Source organism: Mercenaria mercenaria, chromosome 17, assembly GCF_021730395.1.
Source record: "Mercenaria mercenaria strain notata chromosome 17, MADL_Memer_1, whole genome shotgun sequence".
Lineage (NCBI taxonomy): Eukaryota > Metazoa > Mollusca > Bivalvia > Venerida > Veneridae > Mercenaria > Mercenaria mercenaria.
Window position 1 is genome coordinate 4461334 of NC_069377.1, and position 16879 is coordinate 4478212.

At 34.5% G+C, this 16879-nt stretch overlaps 1 protein-coding gene across 3 annotated transcripts in view; it reads left to right on the top strand.

Moving 5' to 3' along the window:
• LOC123536196 (RNA-binding protein 1-like) overlaps window positions 1–7970 on the top strand; it is a 35205-nt gene extending 27235 nt beyond the window's left edge. For all 3 annotated transcript variants that reach the window (XM_045319159.2, XM_045319160.2, XM_045319158.2), the window contains one exon: window positions 2573–7970. Coding sequence is in view for 1 of the 3 variants with exons in the window: in XM_045319158.2 (XP_045175093.1) it covers window positions 2573–2667 (95 nt within the window). In the remaining 2 variants the exon portion in view is untranslated. The remainder of the gene's footprint in view (window positions 1–2572) is intronic.
• Window positions 7971–16879: the final 8909 nt, after the last annotated feature.

Sequence of the window (16879 nt, forward strand, 5' to 3'; positions counted from 1 at the left end):
ACTTACTACTCCTGCACGATAATTTAAACAACAGCATGTTTATATTATCGCTTGATTGTTATGGTTCTCATGCATCGTTGAACTCAAAAAGGTTGTCAATGATAGAAGTTCAGTGCATGCTGTAATGTTTTACAAAAACATTTTTTGTATTGAAACGTTTTAATGAAGAAAAATCATGATTATCAAACATGTTATTGTTTAGGTTATTGTGTGGGATTTATATATGCCAATGTTTTGATGGCTTTCGAAAGTCTTTTATCACACACATTAGATACAGCAATTAATTGAATTTAATTTTTTAACTTGGAGATCTGTGAATGGTAGAAATAAGAAATTACAGTGTCTGCACCACTGTTTCATCCATGTCATTAGTTTTAAACCAACTTTTTGAATTGGTCTGATGCATAATGTCAACATGTGTTAGGTTATTTATCCTTCAGTTCTGATTCATGTTGGAAAGTTGTCAGTTACTTTCTGTGAAGAGGTTCTCCAGCAGTGATTAACAGGTTAACCAGTGCTCACGCTGCCAATCAACATTATCGCCAGATGGCGCTTATGTTACGAAAATGGTGGTGGAAAAAAATGTTGAGAGAAATTGGCGATTATTTTATACTGAAGCCACAAAATATCTCATCAAAAATTTACCTTTACCTGTCGTAAAACATGTGTTTGTTCATTGACAAAGACGTGCGAGATCCAAGACAGGAAGCGCATGCCTCTAGGCGATTATTGACATTACACAATAAAAACATGTTAATTACCTCGTTAATTGACTGCCCGTGTCATCGCTATTGATCGATAGTCCAATCTACCAGGTGTCCTACCTGGAGCATTGATTTTTCACACTGTAATTATTATTTCTCTGATCACTATAATCGCGGACATTTACTATAAAAGATTTGTAATTGCATGAATCTTGGCATACACTAATTTAAACCGAAACTGGTTGCAGAAATAAACCAATCTGTTCAGTTGCAACCAAATAAAACGGACCCTGGTAGAACATGTCGAACAATTGATAAATTGTATTTGCCATATCCAGCAGGTAGTAGCTAGGCTATTTTAATAAAAAATACTCGCAAAAATTGCAACTGCTTTTTTCGAAAATCAGGAAAATTCTTACCCGAAACTGCAGGGTATTTAGGACGACACAAATTCGGATAAGTCAATACACAGTGTCAGAGAAGGTAGAAAGCATAAAAAATTTGATTAAATTACTTTTAGTTTAAATGTTCTTTCAATAAATCAGCTGCAGATTCAACTAAAACATGAAACACAGAATTATTGGTAGGTTTAAAAGATACGTTGTGCTTGACACTGAAGGATCAACATTATTTCCTCACAAAACTGATATGTTTCTGTAAAAACTTAATTAATGCAAGAAAAAGATCACAATGCATATTTTCTTTTAAACTCAACTTCAAAGAAAATAAAGTAAAAAATATTAAATATGATTTCCCCTTGACTTATTTACTAAAACAACCTTTGTCTGTGCAGTAGATATGACATGACCACTGAGTCTGATGTCAGTAATAATGGTTTTTAGAACTATAATTAAAATAGTGTTGGGAATCTGACTTAAATTTTTTTCCAGCGCTTTCACAAGTAGGCTTTGGCTATTTATTTTTGTTCCTGAAAATCTGATGGCTATAACTTAAAGTGGCCAGAGCTAGCACTGTGTTAACCATTAGCCTGCTAAATTTCTAAAATGGACTGGGCCATCATTCAATTTGGGTAGTACCATTTATTATTTGAAGGGGTGTTCACTGAAAATTTACTGACTGAATAGCAAACAATGTAGATCATGATCTTGGTCTGCACTGGTCGCAAAGGCAGAACCAGTTGCTGGTTAAATATGACTGCCATTAATGTTTGAAAAAATAGTGTTGAACACAACAGAACATACATTACAGTTGTCTAACGTTTCTTATTCTGCTGATCATAACACTGGGTTGGGATAGTAGCTGTGTGGTCATATGAGTTTGTTTCGTGTCTGCTCTTTAACTGGTGAACTGCTTGAAGGATTTTAAAGAAACTTGGCACAAATGTTCACCACATCAAGACGACATGCAGAGCGCATGTTTCGGATGGCTCGCATCAAGGCCAATTTAGGGGTCAAAGGTTCTACCTTCGGGCGTATATTGCTCTGCATTGTGGTGCTCTTATCATTTTAACAGAAAAAAAAGAAATTATCTTCTAGAAACTGGATACAGTGATACCATTGCATTTGGTAACTATGTTTTTGTCCCCATCACTGATGTAAACTATTTTTTGAGCCAGCATGACCTACCAAGTAGTACTATTTTATACCAATTCACTCTTGACACCTCATTCCTGATGGAATCCATTGCCATGAGGGTATGAGAGAAGAGGCCAGTTTCCCCTTTAATGCTGAGTGCCAAGCAATAGAGCTACTGGTACCATTTTTCATGTCTTTGGTTTGACACGACCAGGGATCGAACCCACGACCTCCCGCACTGGAAGCGGACGCTGTTCCACTAGGCTGTCGAGGCGGTTTAAGTAGTACTATATGATATTCTAATTCTATATTCCTTTGTTGTTGTTGTTTCAGGAAAACTAGAAGAGACTTCTACGGAAATGCATGATTCTAGTGCTTCAAGAAATATGTGGACATTTGATGGACCCACAATGTTTAAAGATGTATAATTGTTTTAATCCTCCAAGAAGATATATGTGGTTTAGCAAGATATCAACATCTCATAACATTAGACACAGAAATTTTTCATAAAGCCTTTGCAGAGCAAAGTCAGTCTACATCATCCTGCTGTTAGTTCACAGTTCTTTTATCAAGCTGTAATTACACCTCTGAAATTTTTTCGTATAATGTTGCTTATATTAAACCATTTGGCTTTTTCATGGTATGGTATAAGCATTTTAAAGGCACTTAGTTTTTCTTCTTTCATCTATACATGGGACAGATGAAATTACAGTTTTAATTTATCACAATGTACATGTATTGTTTATATGTATGTGTTAATTTAATGTCATAGTGGATGCTTTTAAGTTGTTTTAGTCTGTGTTGTGTTATTTTCATAACATTTATCGAGTGTTTGGGGTTATGATGATGATTTACTTAATTTAATTTTTTTTTTCTCATAAAAATCAAGGTCAGGATTTTAGATATGAATTTTGTTGTTACATGCAAAGTAACTTTACACATTGAGTGAATACATATACAATGTATGCAGAATATCAAGAAACCTTTTATAAGAAAAGACTGATTTTATTATTTTACTGTGTTATATGCCATTTCATCTGCAGTGTGTATTTATGATACATCTATCTAAAACATATCGATAGCAGTTGTGCAAAACTTAAGGGTCTTTCTAGTCTTTTTATCTTCGTCAGACCTTTATGGTATTGTAATCATATTGTGGGTTGCCTGTTAGATACATGTAGTAGAAAAGGTGAATACAAGGTATTTACTCTTTATCTTTTGTACACGGATAGAGCAATCTTGAAATTTAAGGCACTGTATATATGTATGTATTTGCAGAGACAATTCTATGTTACGATTCAGAAGTTTTAATTTATGGTTTTCATGAAAAAAAATTATATGATTTGCTTTAAAAAATGCATTTATAAGAAAATGGAAGAGTGCAAGTTTTTATTATTCTTAGATGTTTTAATCTTTTAATTGCATAATCAGGTAATTGCTTATTGTCCAGGGTATAACAATTACATCAGACCTGCTAACAATGCACCATAGAAAAATACAATTTTTTATTTAAAATTCAATAAATATTTCATGATACTTGTACATGAATAGCTAATCAAAGAATATGTATTTAACAACTTACGCTTTAGTCTGCATATGGAAGTAGGCTGCCCTCAGTTGCATTAGTAAGACTTAAAGTGAGAAGCAATTCTGTTTCTAGTTATGTCACCACAGTTAATAGATTCTTTGCCAAATGATACATTCCTTTTGTTGCTATATTACATTTTTTATCTCACCTGAGCCAAAGGCTCATGGTGAGCTTTTGTGACTGCCCAATGTCTGTCGTGCGGTGTGCGTCCGTCAACAATTTCTAAAAAAATCTTCTTGAAAATCACTGGGCAAAATTACACCAAACTTCACAGGAATGATCCTTGGGTGGCCCCCTTCCAAAATATTCAAAGAATTGAATTCCATGCAGAATTCTGGTTGCCATGACAACCGAAAGGAAAAACTTTAAAAATCTTTTTGTTCAAAACCGCAAGGCGTAGAGCTTTGATATTTGGCTTGTGACATCATCTAATGGTCCTCTATGAAATTTGTTCAAATTGTGCCCCTGGGGTGAAAAGAGTCCCTGCCCTGGGAGTCGCAAGTTTTACATAGATATATATATAGGAAAAAAAACTTCTTGTCTAAAACCACAAAATCTTCTTGTCTAAAATCACAAGACCTAGGCCTTTGATATTTGGTATGTAGCATTGCATTGTGGTCCTTTACCAGAATTGTTCAAATTATAACCCTGGGGTAAAAAGAGGCCCTGCCCTGGAGGGTCTCAAGTTTTACATAGACTTACATAGGGAAAACTTTAAAAATCTTCTTGCCTGAAACTGGAAGGCCTTGGCTTTTGATATTTGGTATGTTGCATTGCCTTGTGGTCCTCTACCAGAATTGTTCAAATTATGCCCCTGGGATGAATAGAGGCCCTGCCCTCGGGGTCCCAAATTTAACATAGAATTATATAGAGGAAAAATACAAATCTTCTTGTCTTTAAGTTCAAGGCCTAGACCTTTGATATTTTGTATGTAGCATTGCCTAGTGGATCTCTAACAAGATTGTTCAAATTATGCCCCTTGGGTAGAAAGAGGCCTTCCCCAGGGGTCACTTGTTATATGAGTTACATAGGAATACATGTGCATATACTTCAAAAATTATCAGATCATATTTCCTAGACTTAATTATAATTACCTGATGACCCCAATCGATTAAGGGTCACTTGACTGTGACCTTTACCTACTGACCTACTTTCTTGTTTTTTAAGATGACAGCCTTGAAATTTGGATGGCATGTACAGTTTTACACACCGATCATAAAACTGACTTTCAGTGACCATGAATGTGACCTACTGACCTACTTTCTAATAGTTTAGCATCAGTGTGCCATTTTAAACATGTGGCTTGTATTACTCAGGTGAGTGATTCAGGGTCATCATGACCCTCTTGTATATCATTTGTCATCAACTTACATTTCTCTTGTCACATCAGTATGAAAATTAGTAAAGTGCATAGTGATTAAGGAGAAGTTTACTACATTTTTATTGCTTTGGTGATGATCTGTCATTAAAATTCAGTGTACTAGTGTATTTACCTGATATGCCTCATTCATTTATCAGCAGGAAATTTATCGGATTCATCTTCACCACAAAAACCATTCATACCTTAGTTTTACTTTTATTGGAAAGTCTTGTTAAATTTCTTAATTTGGAAAGACAGTCTTTAGTATACTTCGCTTTTGCTCAACATTATCCAATTTAGAATCTTGGAATGGTGGTTTTAGCTTCAAAAATAGATTTTGCAAGTGTTTTACAATCGTTTACACAGGAATTTTAATAAAATTGCTGTACATTTGTATTTTGAATTTTTCACATCAGACAAATTGAAATGTGTAAAGCAGTTGAGTGTTCCTGTGCAAAAACCAATGTTAGGGCTTTGTATCTAGTATGGATCCAGATTCATTGTTTGGTCTGATCTGGATCCATACTGTTAACTTATCAGTTGTTGAAATTGATAAATGAACTTCATAGATGTGCATTTCTCTGGATCCTTGCCTGTTTGCAAAGCACTAATTTTTTGCTGAGCGGCATTCAGTTACGAAATTCAAATGTTATGTTTTATTTTACTTGTTTATAGAAGACATCTGTCTTGTCATAGAGTTAGGCATATAAAGTTTAGTGAGCTATTATATGCTACTTAACTTTATCATTTGCTTAGGATCTCTCCAATTTTAAAACATTGTTGCTCTAAACTTTAATAAATGAGCTGCACAATGAGAAAACCAACATAGTGCATTTGCGACCAGCATGGATCCAAACCAGCCTGAGCATCCACACAGTCTGGTCAGGATCCATGCTGTTCGCTTTCAAAGCCTATTGCAATTAGAGAAACCATATAGTGAACAGCATGGATCCTGAGCAGACTGTGTGGATGCCCAGGTTAGTCTGGATCCATGCTGGTCGCAAATGCACTATGTTGGTTTTCTCATGGAGCGGCTCAAAGTGTTCCTTTCCTAGCATTAAAATGTTAATCGATATTATTACAAATGCAAAATTGTGTTCAGATATAATACTAGATATATGTATGTTTGTCTTTTTAATATGCAATATATGCTTTGAAAATTAAAAATGTTAACTCGTATGTCAGTGTCTGATGTTTATGTACTAGTATGAATATGTGTTGCTAGTGTTTTAATTATGTGGTATTGAAATATGTCACAGAGATAAAAGTCTTAACCATGTTACAAATTTCATGATAGTTCTTTTTTAAAGAAAAAATGGCAATACGTTTTACTTTATTTTAGAAGACAACTCTTTTAAAATCTTAATATTATCTTGTTTATATTATTTTGAGTTTTCATGTAATGAAAAATTTTATAAACTATAGTAAATGTTTCCAAAATGTGGTTTACAATCACATCTGATTGACAGGAAGGTTATTATAAGCAAAGTTCCACTTTAAAGGCACTGACCTTCAGAGGGTACAACAACAAAAGTTTCTAGGTATTGGGAAATTAATGCTTTATTTCTTAAGATAGCTTAGAAACTTAATTACTTACAGATTATATGTAATGGAAACACATGAGAATTAGTTGTTTTTACTATATTAAACATTCAAAATTGAAAAACGGGTTACTCGAGGTAAACTGCCTTGATTATAAATATTTATATTTTTATATTTAACGACTGTTAAATACATACTGCTCCTTGATGTATTGGTCCAGAACCTGGGAAAGTTTTGATTGCCGCGATGGACCTGGTTCGATTTCCAACTCGGGCATCTGTTTTTTTTCTTGATTTGCTATTTTTAAGGTAGTTCAATAGCAAAAACTCATATTCTGACCAAACTTCAATTTTAAAGACAGTTCATTTTGAGGTCAGTGCCTTTAAAGTTTAAATTTTCAGCATTTGACATCCATTACTTTGTGTGCCATGCAGAGTTGTTGTTATCGGAAACATGAAAGTGAGTGTAAGGGATAAGGGATGAAAACATTGTGAAAGAGATTGGATGAAATAAGTAAGCCACAAGCCAGACTGAAAGTTAAATTGACCAAGAGATTGACCAAAAGGAAAGTGGAAAACGATGTCAAATTATAGGGGTCCAAATTGCCCAAATTTTATTTTAGAAAACAAAAACAACAAAAACATTTATTACAAAACATACATGTATGTAAACAAGAAATAACATGCTTGTGTGTATAAGCAGTATTGGGTGTTGGATTAAAAATAGTACACAATAGTGTTTACATAGCCAGAGTATGACAATGAATTTGTACAACCACAAAAAAAAAACTGGCAGTTTTTTAAACAAATTACTTCTGTTGCTAAATGTAAAACTGTGAAAGCAGTTCTACATAGTCTGTTCTTATATTTAGTCTAGTTGAATACACTTGATAAGGATTTTCTACAGTTATTCACTATCTGATGATAAAATATTTTATTGAAGGTTGAGCCTGATATATATCTTGAGTTCACAGCCTTAGAGTAATGAAAACGAAGAAAAAAAACCTTCCATTCCACAAAACAAATAATGTGTGTGTAGGCCAAGGTAGGCACTAAATAGGATAGTGGAAAAGGTACACTTAAAAATTAAATGCATGTTGTTTCTTGTTCTTATCTCGCGTTTTAAAACAAAATATTGCAATTGTAAATATTACTTTTACAAAGTTGTGATTATAGTATAACAATGCTGTACCTTTTATTAGTGATGTAAAACTTGATTTTGTCATAAAATTTTAAAAGAAAGTTATTGCTTGTTTTTATTTAAAATGTTAACGTTTTAGTTTTGAGGTGGATTACTTAAACCAATAGTGAAATACGTGTCATTAGCCATAATTGAGTTTTATCTTCTGAACATATGGTAGATTTGAGGTTTATAATTAATAAGCCAGTTTATAGATTTTTGGAGGGAAGCCATCAGGCTGGTTTAAGTAAGGTCAATAGTTCTACCCAGTAGCCCGCCTTTGATGAAATAATACCCGATGGGACACTTGGGATCTTCCTGTGCCATCATTTCGATGTAAATGAGATGTGGAACCAAAATTTGTAGTCCTGTTTGGCGCCATATAACCTATACTGTGTCGGTGCGCCGTAAAACCCAAAGAAATAAATATCCTCTGCCATCAAAATATTGGAAGTCGCCGTATGACCAATAATTGTGTTGGTGTGATGTTAAACCCAACAAAAAATTATATAGATTTTGATTTAAGGATGTTATCTCCTGTTGATTTGAATGAGACTAGTCATTGTGACTTCCTCTTATTTAAACGACTCCTCAGGAAACCACTCTGGAACCACTTAATGGGTATTCGCCAAATTTGGTTTCAATTTTGTGCAGATGGTATCTAACCTAAAAGGCCACCAGAGCTTAAAAACTTCAAACAACTCATCAACCACTTGCTGGATCTTCACCAAACTTTATGAGTAGCATCCTGGTACTTTATCATATTTGCTCAAGTGGATCAGCCCTGTCCCTTTTAGGGGTCGCCAAAGCTTAAAATAGAAACAAGAGGGTCATGATTACCCTATATCGCTTTCCTGTAACTTAGCATTGGAATCATCAATATAAACATTCTTACCAAGTTTCATGAAGATAGGGTCATAAATATGGCCTCTACAGTGTTAATAAGCTTTTCCTCTGATTTGAGTGGTAACTTAGTTTTTAACCCCACATGACCCAGTTTCGAACTTGGCCTAGGAATCATCTAGATAAACACTCCGACCAAGCTGCATGAAGATAGGGTAAAAAATATGGCCCCCAGAGTGTTAACAAGCTTTTCCCTTGACTTGAGAAGCTGACCTAGTTTATGACCCAAGATAATCCAGTTTCAAACCTGGCCTAGGAGTCGTCAAGATAAACATTCTGACCAAGTTTCATGAAGATAGGGTCATAAATGTGGCCTCGACAGTGTTGTATGGCCTCTACAGCGCTAACAAGTTTTTCCTTTGATTTGACCAGATGACCTAGTTTTCGACCCTATATGACACACTTTTGAACTTTGCATAAGAACCATTAAGATAAACATTCAGAAAAGTTTCATGAAGATAGGATCATAAATGTGGCCTCTAGGGTGTTAACAAGTTTTTCCTTTGATTTGACCTGTTGACCCAGTTTTTGACCCCACATGACCTAGTTTCTATCTGGGTCTAGAGATCATTGAGATAAACATTCTGTGCAAGTCTGTGTCATATCAAAGCATAAATGAAACCTCTATATGGCTGAAAGGGCCGAAATAGAAAATCTTGCCCAGTAACTCTAGAACCTATGACGGAATCTAGCCGGATTTCGACAGGAACCGAGATCTTATTGTGACAAGTTTTGTATAAGTGTGATTAAAATCGAATGTAAAATGTCACTACTATCCTGTTCACAAGGTAAAAGTTAACATATTTTTGACTCTTTTTTTTTTTTTCAGGGATCATTCAGGGACCGTAACTACAAAACCTATGATTTGATCTGACGGATTCATCATGGATTAAAGATATTTTGCAAGTTTGTGTGAAATCAAACCATAAATGAAGTCTCTATATGGCTGCAAAAGCCAAAATAGCAAATTTTGACCCTTTAAGGGGCCATAACTTTGGAACCAATGATGGGATCTGGCCAGTTTTCGAAAGGAACTGAGATATTACGCCAATACAAGTTGTTTGCAAGTTTGATTTAATTCAAATCAATTGCAAAATGTGGCCTCTATCGTGCTCACAAGCCAAAATAAATTTTGGCCCTTTGATGGGCCACAACTCTGGAACCAATGATGGTATCTGGCCAGTTTTCGAAAGGAACCGAGATATTATGCCAATACAAGTTGTGTGCAAGTTTGATTAAAGTTGATTGCAAAATGTGGCCTCTATCGTTTTCACAAGAAATTGTGGACGAAGGGTAATCACAAAAGCTCACCGTGTCAACACGTGCCAGACGATTTGAGAACCTCGGGATGGATCATCATCTCAAGAATCCATCTAAGACTCTGGCTCAGATGTGTTCAAATGGTTCTGCTTAACCCTTTATAGGGGTCGCCAGAAGTAAAAACACCTGAAGGATATTCATCGACTTTTGTCTGAAACATCACTCAAAAATGTAGTTGGTCCCTTGTAGGACTCTTCATAGCTTAAAGAAAACAACCTATAAATGACTTCTCACGAACCACTCCATGGATCTTCAACAAACTTGCTCTGTGGCATCTTTGTATGGGCCTCCCTCAAATTTATTCATGTGGTTTATCCTAACCCCATTTGGATGCTGCCAGAGCCAGAAATAGAAAAAAAACTTTAAACGACTGCTTCTCATGAAACATTTGATTGATCTGAACTGCAAGTTGTCTGTAGCATTCTTGTAATGTCCTCTCATATTTTTGTACCCCAAACAACGAAGTTGTAATTTAAGGGTGTATACTAGTCTGTTCGTCTGTCTGTCCGTCCGTCCATAGACACAATCTTGTGCGCACCAACTCTCCTCATCCCCTTGACACAATTTAATAAAACTTCACACAAGTGATCAGTAACAACAGTAGTTGTGCATGGTGCATGTTAGGTTCTTTCAGAAAAAAAAGTTTGCAGAGTTACGGGACTTTGTTTTTTGTTACTATACTATATACATACAGTCTGCATATGCAATCTTGTGCTCGCATAATCTTCTGAACCCATGCACACGATTTAATGAAACTTCACACACGTGATCAGTACCAACCTCACTTGTGCATGGTGCATGTAAGGTGCTTTCAGAAAAATATTTTGCAGAGTTATGGGACTTTTCTTTTTTTGTTACTATGCTATATACATACAGTATGTATATGCAATGTTGTGCGCGCCTATATATCTCCCGAACCATTGCACACAATTTAATGAAACTTCACACAAGTGATCAGTACCAGCCTTACTTGTGCATGGTGCATGTTAGGTGCTTTCAGAAAAATATTCTGCAGAGTTATGGGGCTTTGTTTTTTGTTACTATACTATATAAATAGAGTCTATATACATACAGTCCACATACTTATGCAATCTTGTGTTCGTCATATTGCAATGTACTGTGTCAGTGGGGGGGGGGGGGGTACATTCATCACCTTCAGTGATAGCTCTAGTTTCAAATGGTTTCACACCTAAATCCCTAACAAAAGGGTGGGTCTTCACCAAACTTGCGCTGTTACATCCTTGTTAAGACTCTGTCAAGAGCATTCAAATGGTTCTTCTGGGACTGAAATATATAAGAATAAAAAACCTTTAAACAACTTCTGCTCATAAACAAAGTGATGGATCTTCACCAAACTTAAACATGTGGTTTAGCTTGGTCCTTTTTACCGATTAACAGAGCTAAAAGAAAAACAAAAAGAAAACACTTAAAAAAAACTTCTTCACATTAACCAGCTGACATATATTTAAAGGGCCAGCCAAGTTGAGTAATGAGACACCTACATACACATATACTTCCCAATTCCTATTTGTTAATGCCAGGCTCCAGGCAGGTAGTTAATTGGCAACCATTATTTAACTAGCGGCGGCTCACCAACCGGTCTCTCTTCAGTAACACCATAATTTACATATTGCATTATAGTGTTCACTCGGTGAAATATATTTTGATATTACACTAAAGCAAACAAATATCCTCTATAATATGAAACTATTTCCATGACTCTCGAATTGCCCAGGGGGCCAAGTGTAAAATAATTGTTTGTAAACCAGCTACACACCTGTCAAGTTGATATATTGTTGATGCATTAATGTAATTGTTTATTATATTCAACCCTCACGTTTTATACGTCAAATTGTCAGATAGTACTTATATATGATGTTAGAGAATGCTATATATTTGGCTGTTTTAGATATCTCTGGGAGACGAAGTCAGAAGGGTCTAGAAGAGACCAGGTGCATGAGACCTAGGAAATGGGTCTCATAGATACTAAGATTAAGTTAGGCTTTAGATATGACATTTGTTAAGACTTAAGAAGTTACAAAATAAATTATGAAAGTATGTACGAAATATTCCACCGTGTAAATAAACATCAAAAATGTATAGACTCGTTTTGTGTCGTGTTTGTGTTTGTGTTACGCTACACAACCTCTATCAATTTTTGGTGCCGTGACCAGGATGTCGAATTTCAAGATGGGTTGTTGCGACATTGCCAAGCGAAGTACTCCGACGACGACGACACGCTGCCAAGCCGGAAGGAGAGAAACTGTGAGTTGCCATTTTACCTATCTTCTAGTGCAATTTTGCAAGCTAGTCTTTTTTTTTTTAGTTAAATTTTTGTTTCTATTTTTGAACAAAATTTCAAGATAAATTCATTTTAAGATTAGTTGTTGGACACGAAAAGAAATGTTAATTTATAAAATGATAAAACCTAACTCATAATATACAAAATTCTTAAAAAAAGTAAAATAATAGAAAAAAAAAACAACGTAAAAACAATAAGGAACAATGCATTGAGGAAAATACTCAAGAGACTGAATTAAGAAATACAAATGTGAAAATATTTGTTTTTCAAAAATTGTACTTGTCATATTATGTTTATTTTACTCGTTCCATATGATATTTGTTTCCCTTATGGCCACATTTAAACAGTTTTAAGCATTCCCGCATTGACAAATTGTTTAAATGAAGGAAGATGGATTGTCCTATGAAACTTGTCTGTAGTCATAGATATGCGCAAAATGACTTGTAAATAGTTTCTGTTGAGGTTATGGGTAATATTTCATCACGAATATATGTGAAAATACAAGGAATGGCTGAAAACTAGTTAGATATGCGAAATTCATGTTCAAGATGATTCATGCGTGAAAATGCATGGCTGGGTTATGTTTACATGGTTATTTTTGGTTACTTCGGGTCTCAGTAAATTAAAAGGTTGGTCTGGTCTGTTGTGCTGGAAATATTTTGAAGCCTGATATGACACAAGAATATGTTTATTACGTAAAATGACTTGATATTGTCGCTGGAACATGTGGATTCCAGTAAGGTCGAATATATATATATTGTGAGATACTAAGAGTTACTTGATATTGTGTTTGTGAGACTGGAAGTTGTGATCCCAGTTGTTTGTAAGATGTATACTATTATACAGACACAGATACTGTCTTCCGAAATCTTAAATCGGAGTCTTACTATCATAGCGTGAAATCGATGCATATATTGCATTATGAGGTACGTGTGTGTACCGGATATTTTAAGCGCAATAGCTTTTTGTTTTATGAGACCTGATGTAGTATTTTTGTCAAAGAGTTGCAAAAACAGTCGAACGTGCTGCTACTTTTAGGTTACCTTTCATTTTTAAAAAATCATGTAGTTACCCGTCAATAAAAAATCCCACTAACTGTCTTTCTAAAATAGCATTGTCACCCTGATGATCAGTAAATGCTTCTTCGGCCAGCGAGAGTAGTCTTTCTGCAAAAATTTGAACACTTTCGCCAGGAGATTGTTTTATATTTCTAAGGAGACTAAAAGCATGTTGTGAATCCTGAATATCTGCAAAACGGGTGGTTAATTCTTGTTTAAGATCTGCCCATGTTTCCCCAGGATTTTCGCGAAGATATCTTTGAATATAATCACTAACAGCGCCACTGCTGGATTGATACGCAACTAACTTTAGTTTTTCCCCATCTAGCCTAGTCAAAACCCCGTATTTTTCTATGCTTTTCATCCAATATCTAAATTTTTTTGGATCCCCATCAAAAGTATGTACAACCTGTGCCGTACCCTGTGTTCCCAATATTGAAGAGACATTTCGTAACTGTTCCCCTAGGTTTTGAAAGATTTGAGCAATTTCTTGATCTGCCATCTTTAACAATACTTAGTACAAAGGAATAAAATCAACACTCACCAATCTTCTGAAGTACTTCGGTTCTGATCCTTGTCCTCGGCTCCACAAAAAGATGTGACACGTAACAACACAAGTTTAACGTTTTAAGTATAGTTTATTTAGTACCACAGTGGCAGTCTAAGGCTAACTAACTTACAAACATTTTGACGTTTCTTATATAGAGGGAAAACTAATTAGGGTATATGTCAATGGCTACTCTAATGACAGGTCCGTGATACCAGGCCCATGTAGCTAGTCGCTTTCTGACATTAATCTGTCAAGGTAACATATAACTTGAAGTCATAACTTTGTCCATTCCCTATCTCCGACATATCTACAACTTAATTATGATAGACAAAAGGCCCAGGGATATTTCACCTGTCAATAGGGTAACAACATCAAATTATATTTTTCTTTTGTACAATACACAATGTTAATAATTTTAGTTAGAACAGAGAAAATCGTATTTAATCATAATTTAATCCCAAATTATTTGGTAGAAAACCCCATTATCCCACACTCGTAATGGCTGAAAACTAGTTATATATGCGAAATTCATGTTTAAGATGATTCATGCGTGAAAATGCATGGCTGGGTTATGTTTACATGGTTATTTTTGGTTACTTCGGGTCTCAGTAAATTAAAAGGTTGGTCTGGTCTGTTGTGCTGGAAATATTTTGAAGCCTGATATGACACAAGAATATGTTTATTACGTAAAAATGACTTGATATTGTCGCTGGAACATGTGGATTCCAGTAAGGTCGAATATATATATATATATATATATATATATATTGTGAGATACTAAGAGTTACTTGATATTGTGTTTGTGAGACTCGAAGTTGTGATCCCAGTTGTTTGTAAGATGTATACTATTATACAGACACAGATATTGTCTTCCGAAATCTTAAATCGGAGTCTTACTATCATAGCGTGAAATCGATGCATATATTGCATTATGAGGTACGTGTGTGTACCGGATATTTTAAGCGCAATAGCTTTTTGTTTTATGAGACCTGATGTAGTATTTTTGCCAAAGAGTTGCAAAAACAGTCGAACGTGCTGTTACTTTTAGGTTACCTTTCATGGTTTTTAAGCAGGGTATTCTGTAGGAAAATTTATATTTTCTCGCGGACGACATAATATTTCTGTAGGATCATCGAGAAAGGTCACATTTTTTTGTAAATAGAAGGCAAGAAATCATGACCAGTTATTCTGTTATATATTGGTGTTGGTTTTGTATGTATTTCTGTTTGTATTTAGGTATTACTAGGCGCTTTATTTTGTAAAGTTATTATAGCTTTCACATGCATTCTTAAATATATAAATGCAATATATTAGTATTTTTTATATTAGAACATATTTTTCTTTTTGTTTGGAACATATCTTGGCTGATATCTTTAATTTTTTGAATAATGTAAAACGTAGGACATAGCTTGCTAAAAAGTACAAAGAAGTAAGGTTTTCGGTAACATAACGGTTTATGTGAAGTACAGATCACTTAAAAAGGAGACTACGAACAGGCTGGGAAAATACCATTAAACTGTCAAATTAACCTGGGAAAAAGTGTATTTCAAGTCAACATTATAAGTCTTGTCATATTGTGGACTGTCATTATATAATAGCCAAAGGGAGACTAATAACGTGTAACGGTACATATTGGGAAGTACCTGTCAAAGCAAAATGATGACATTGTATTGTGTATTATGACAATTTGTAAACATGCAGTTTTGATTTCATCTGTCATTTATGACAAATGGGAACAATATAATAACATGAAGTGTATTTTCGGTGGTCATCTGAAATATTGGACATAACGTTAATGAAACAGTAATATTATAACTTGGAGAACTCTAGAACATTTCAGAAGTTAGCAAATGAAATTAGATGGATGAACATCATAAACTTGGAGAGTGCGGTACAACGTTACGGCCTATGACAGGAGATTCTTAGCTACAGAGATTGATGATGATGCGCTACGCTGTAGAAGAATGTTGGAACCAAGGGACAAATGTGTAGAAGGATCGATGGCGAAACCAAGCGACAATGGCGGAGTGGACTGCAAGCTGTGAGCCTGTGGAGTTTGGCGAAGAAAATGGTCCAGCTGGAAAATTACAGAACACTAAAAAACTAATTATCTTCTCTCTCTTTCTACTTATCAATACATAATTCATACATTTTGGTCATTACATATCGATTTTACTATTTATTTAAGATTTGTAGTCAAATATCAAAATATTCAAAAGTAAGATTAATATGCTGAATAAAATCTTTGTATAAATATGTGAAATTTAAATATCATGATAAATGTTTTTACACGCGACAATAATTACTTGCAATTTAGCAATGTTATTAAACGAAATTGTTATCTTTTTCCTAACTCTTATATAGCATATATTCTAAATGATGCTCACATGTGTTTTGCTTTATTTTTTTCAGATATTGGTTTTGTGAAATATGGATGTAACACGGGTTAAAGAAAAAGTCTTGGAGGAAGAAAGGAGAAGTGCCACTACAAAGGCCGATATAAAATAAAAAAGACTTTCTATGAATTGTGAAAGTTGTTTAGTTTAAAATTCTATTCTCCTTTGTTCTTGTTTACATTAATTGCATAAATGACTTAAGATTTTTTCTTTAACACTGTTTTTTTAATATTCTTACTCCAGATTGTATTCTAATGTTCTTGATCATATTAAATATCATTCTACATGTCATATTGTAAGGCGATAGATAGTACTTCAAGTCTGAAAAAAATAAATTTGCAATTCATTTTTTTTCTTTCGTTGGGTAACGAGTGTAAAATAATTGTTTGTAAACCAGCTACACACCTGTCAAGTTGATATATTGTTGATGCATTAATGTAAT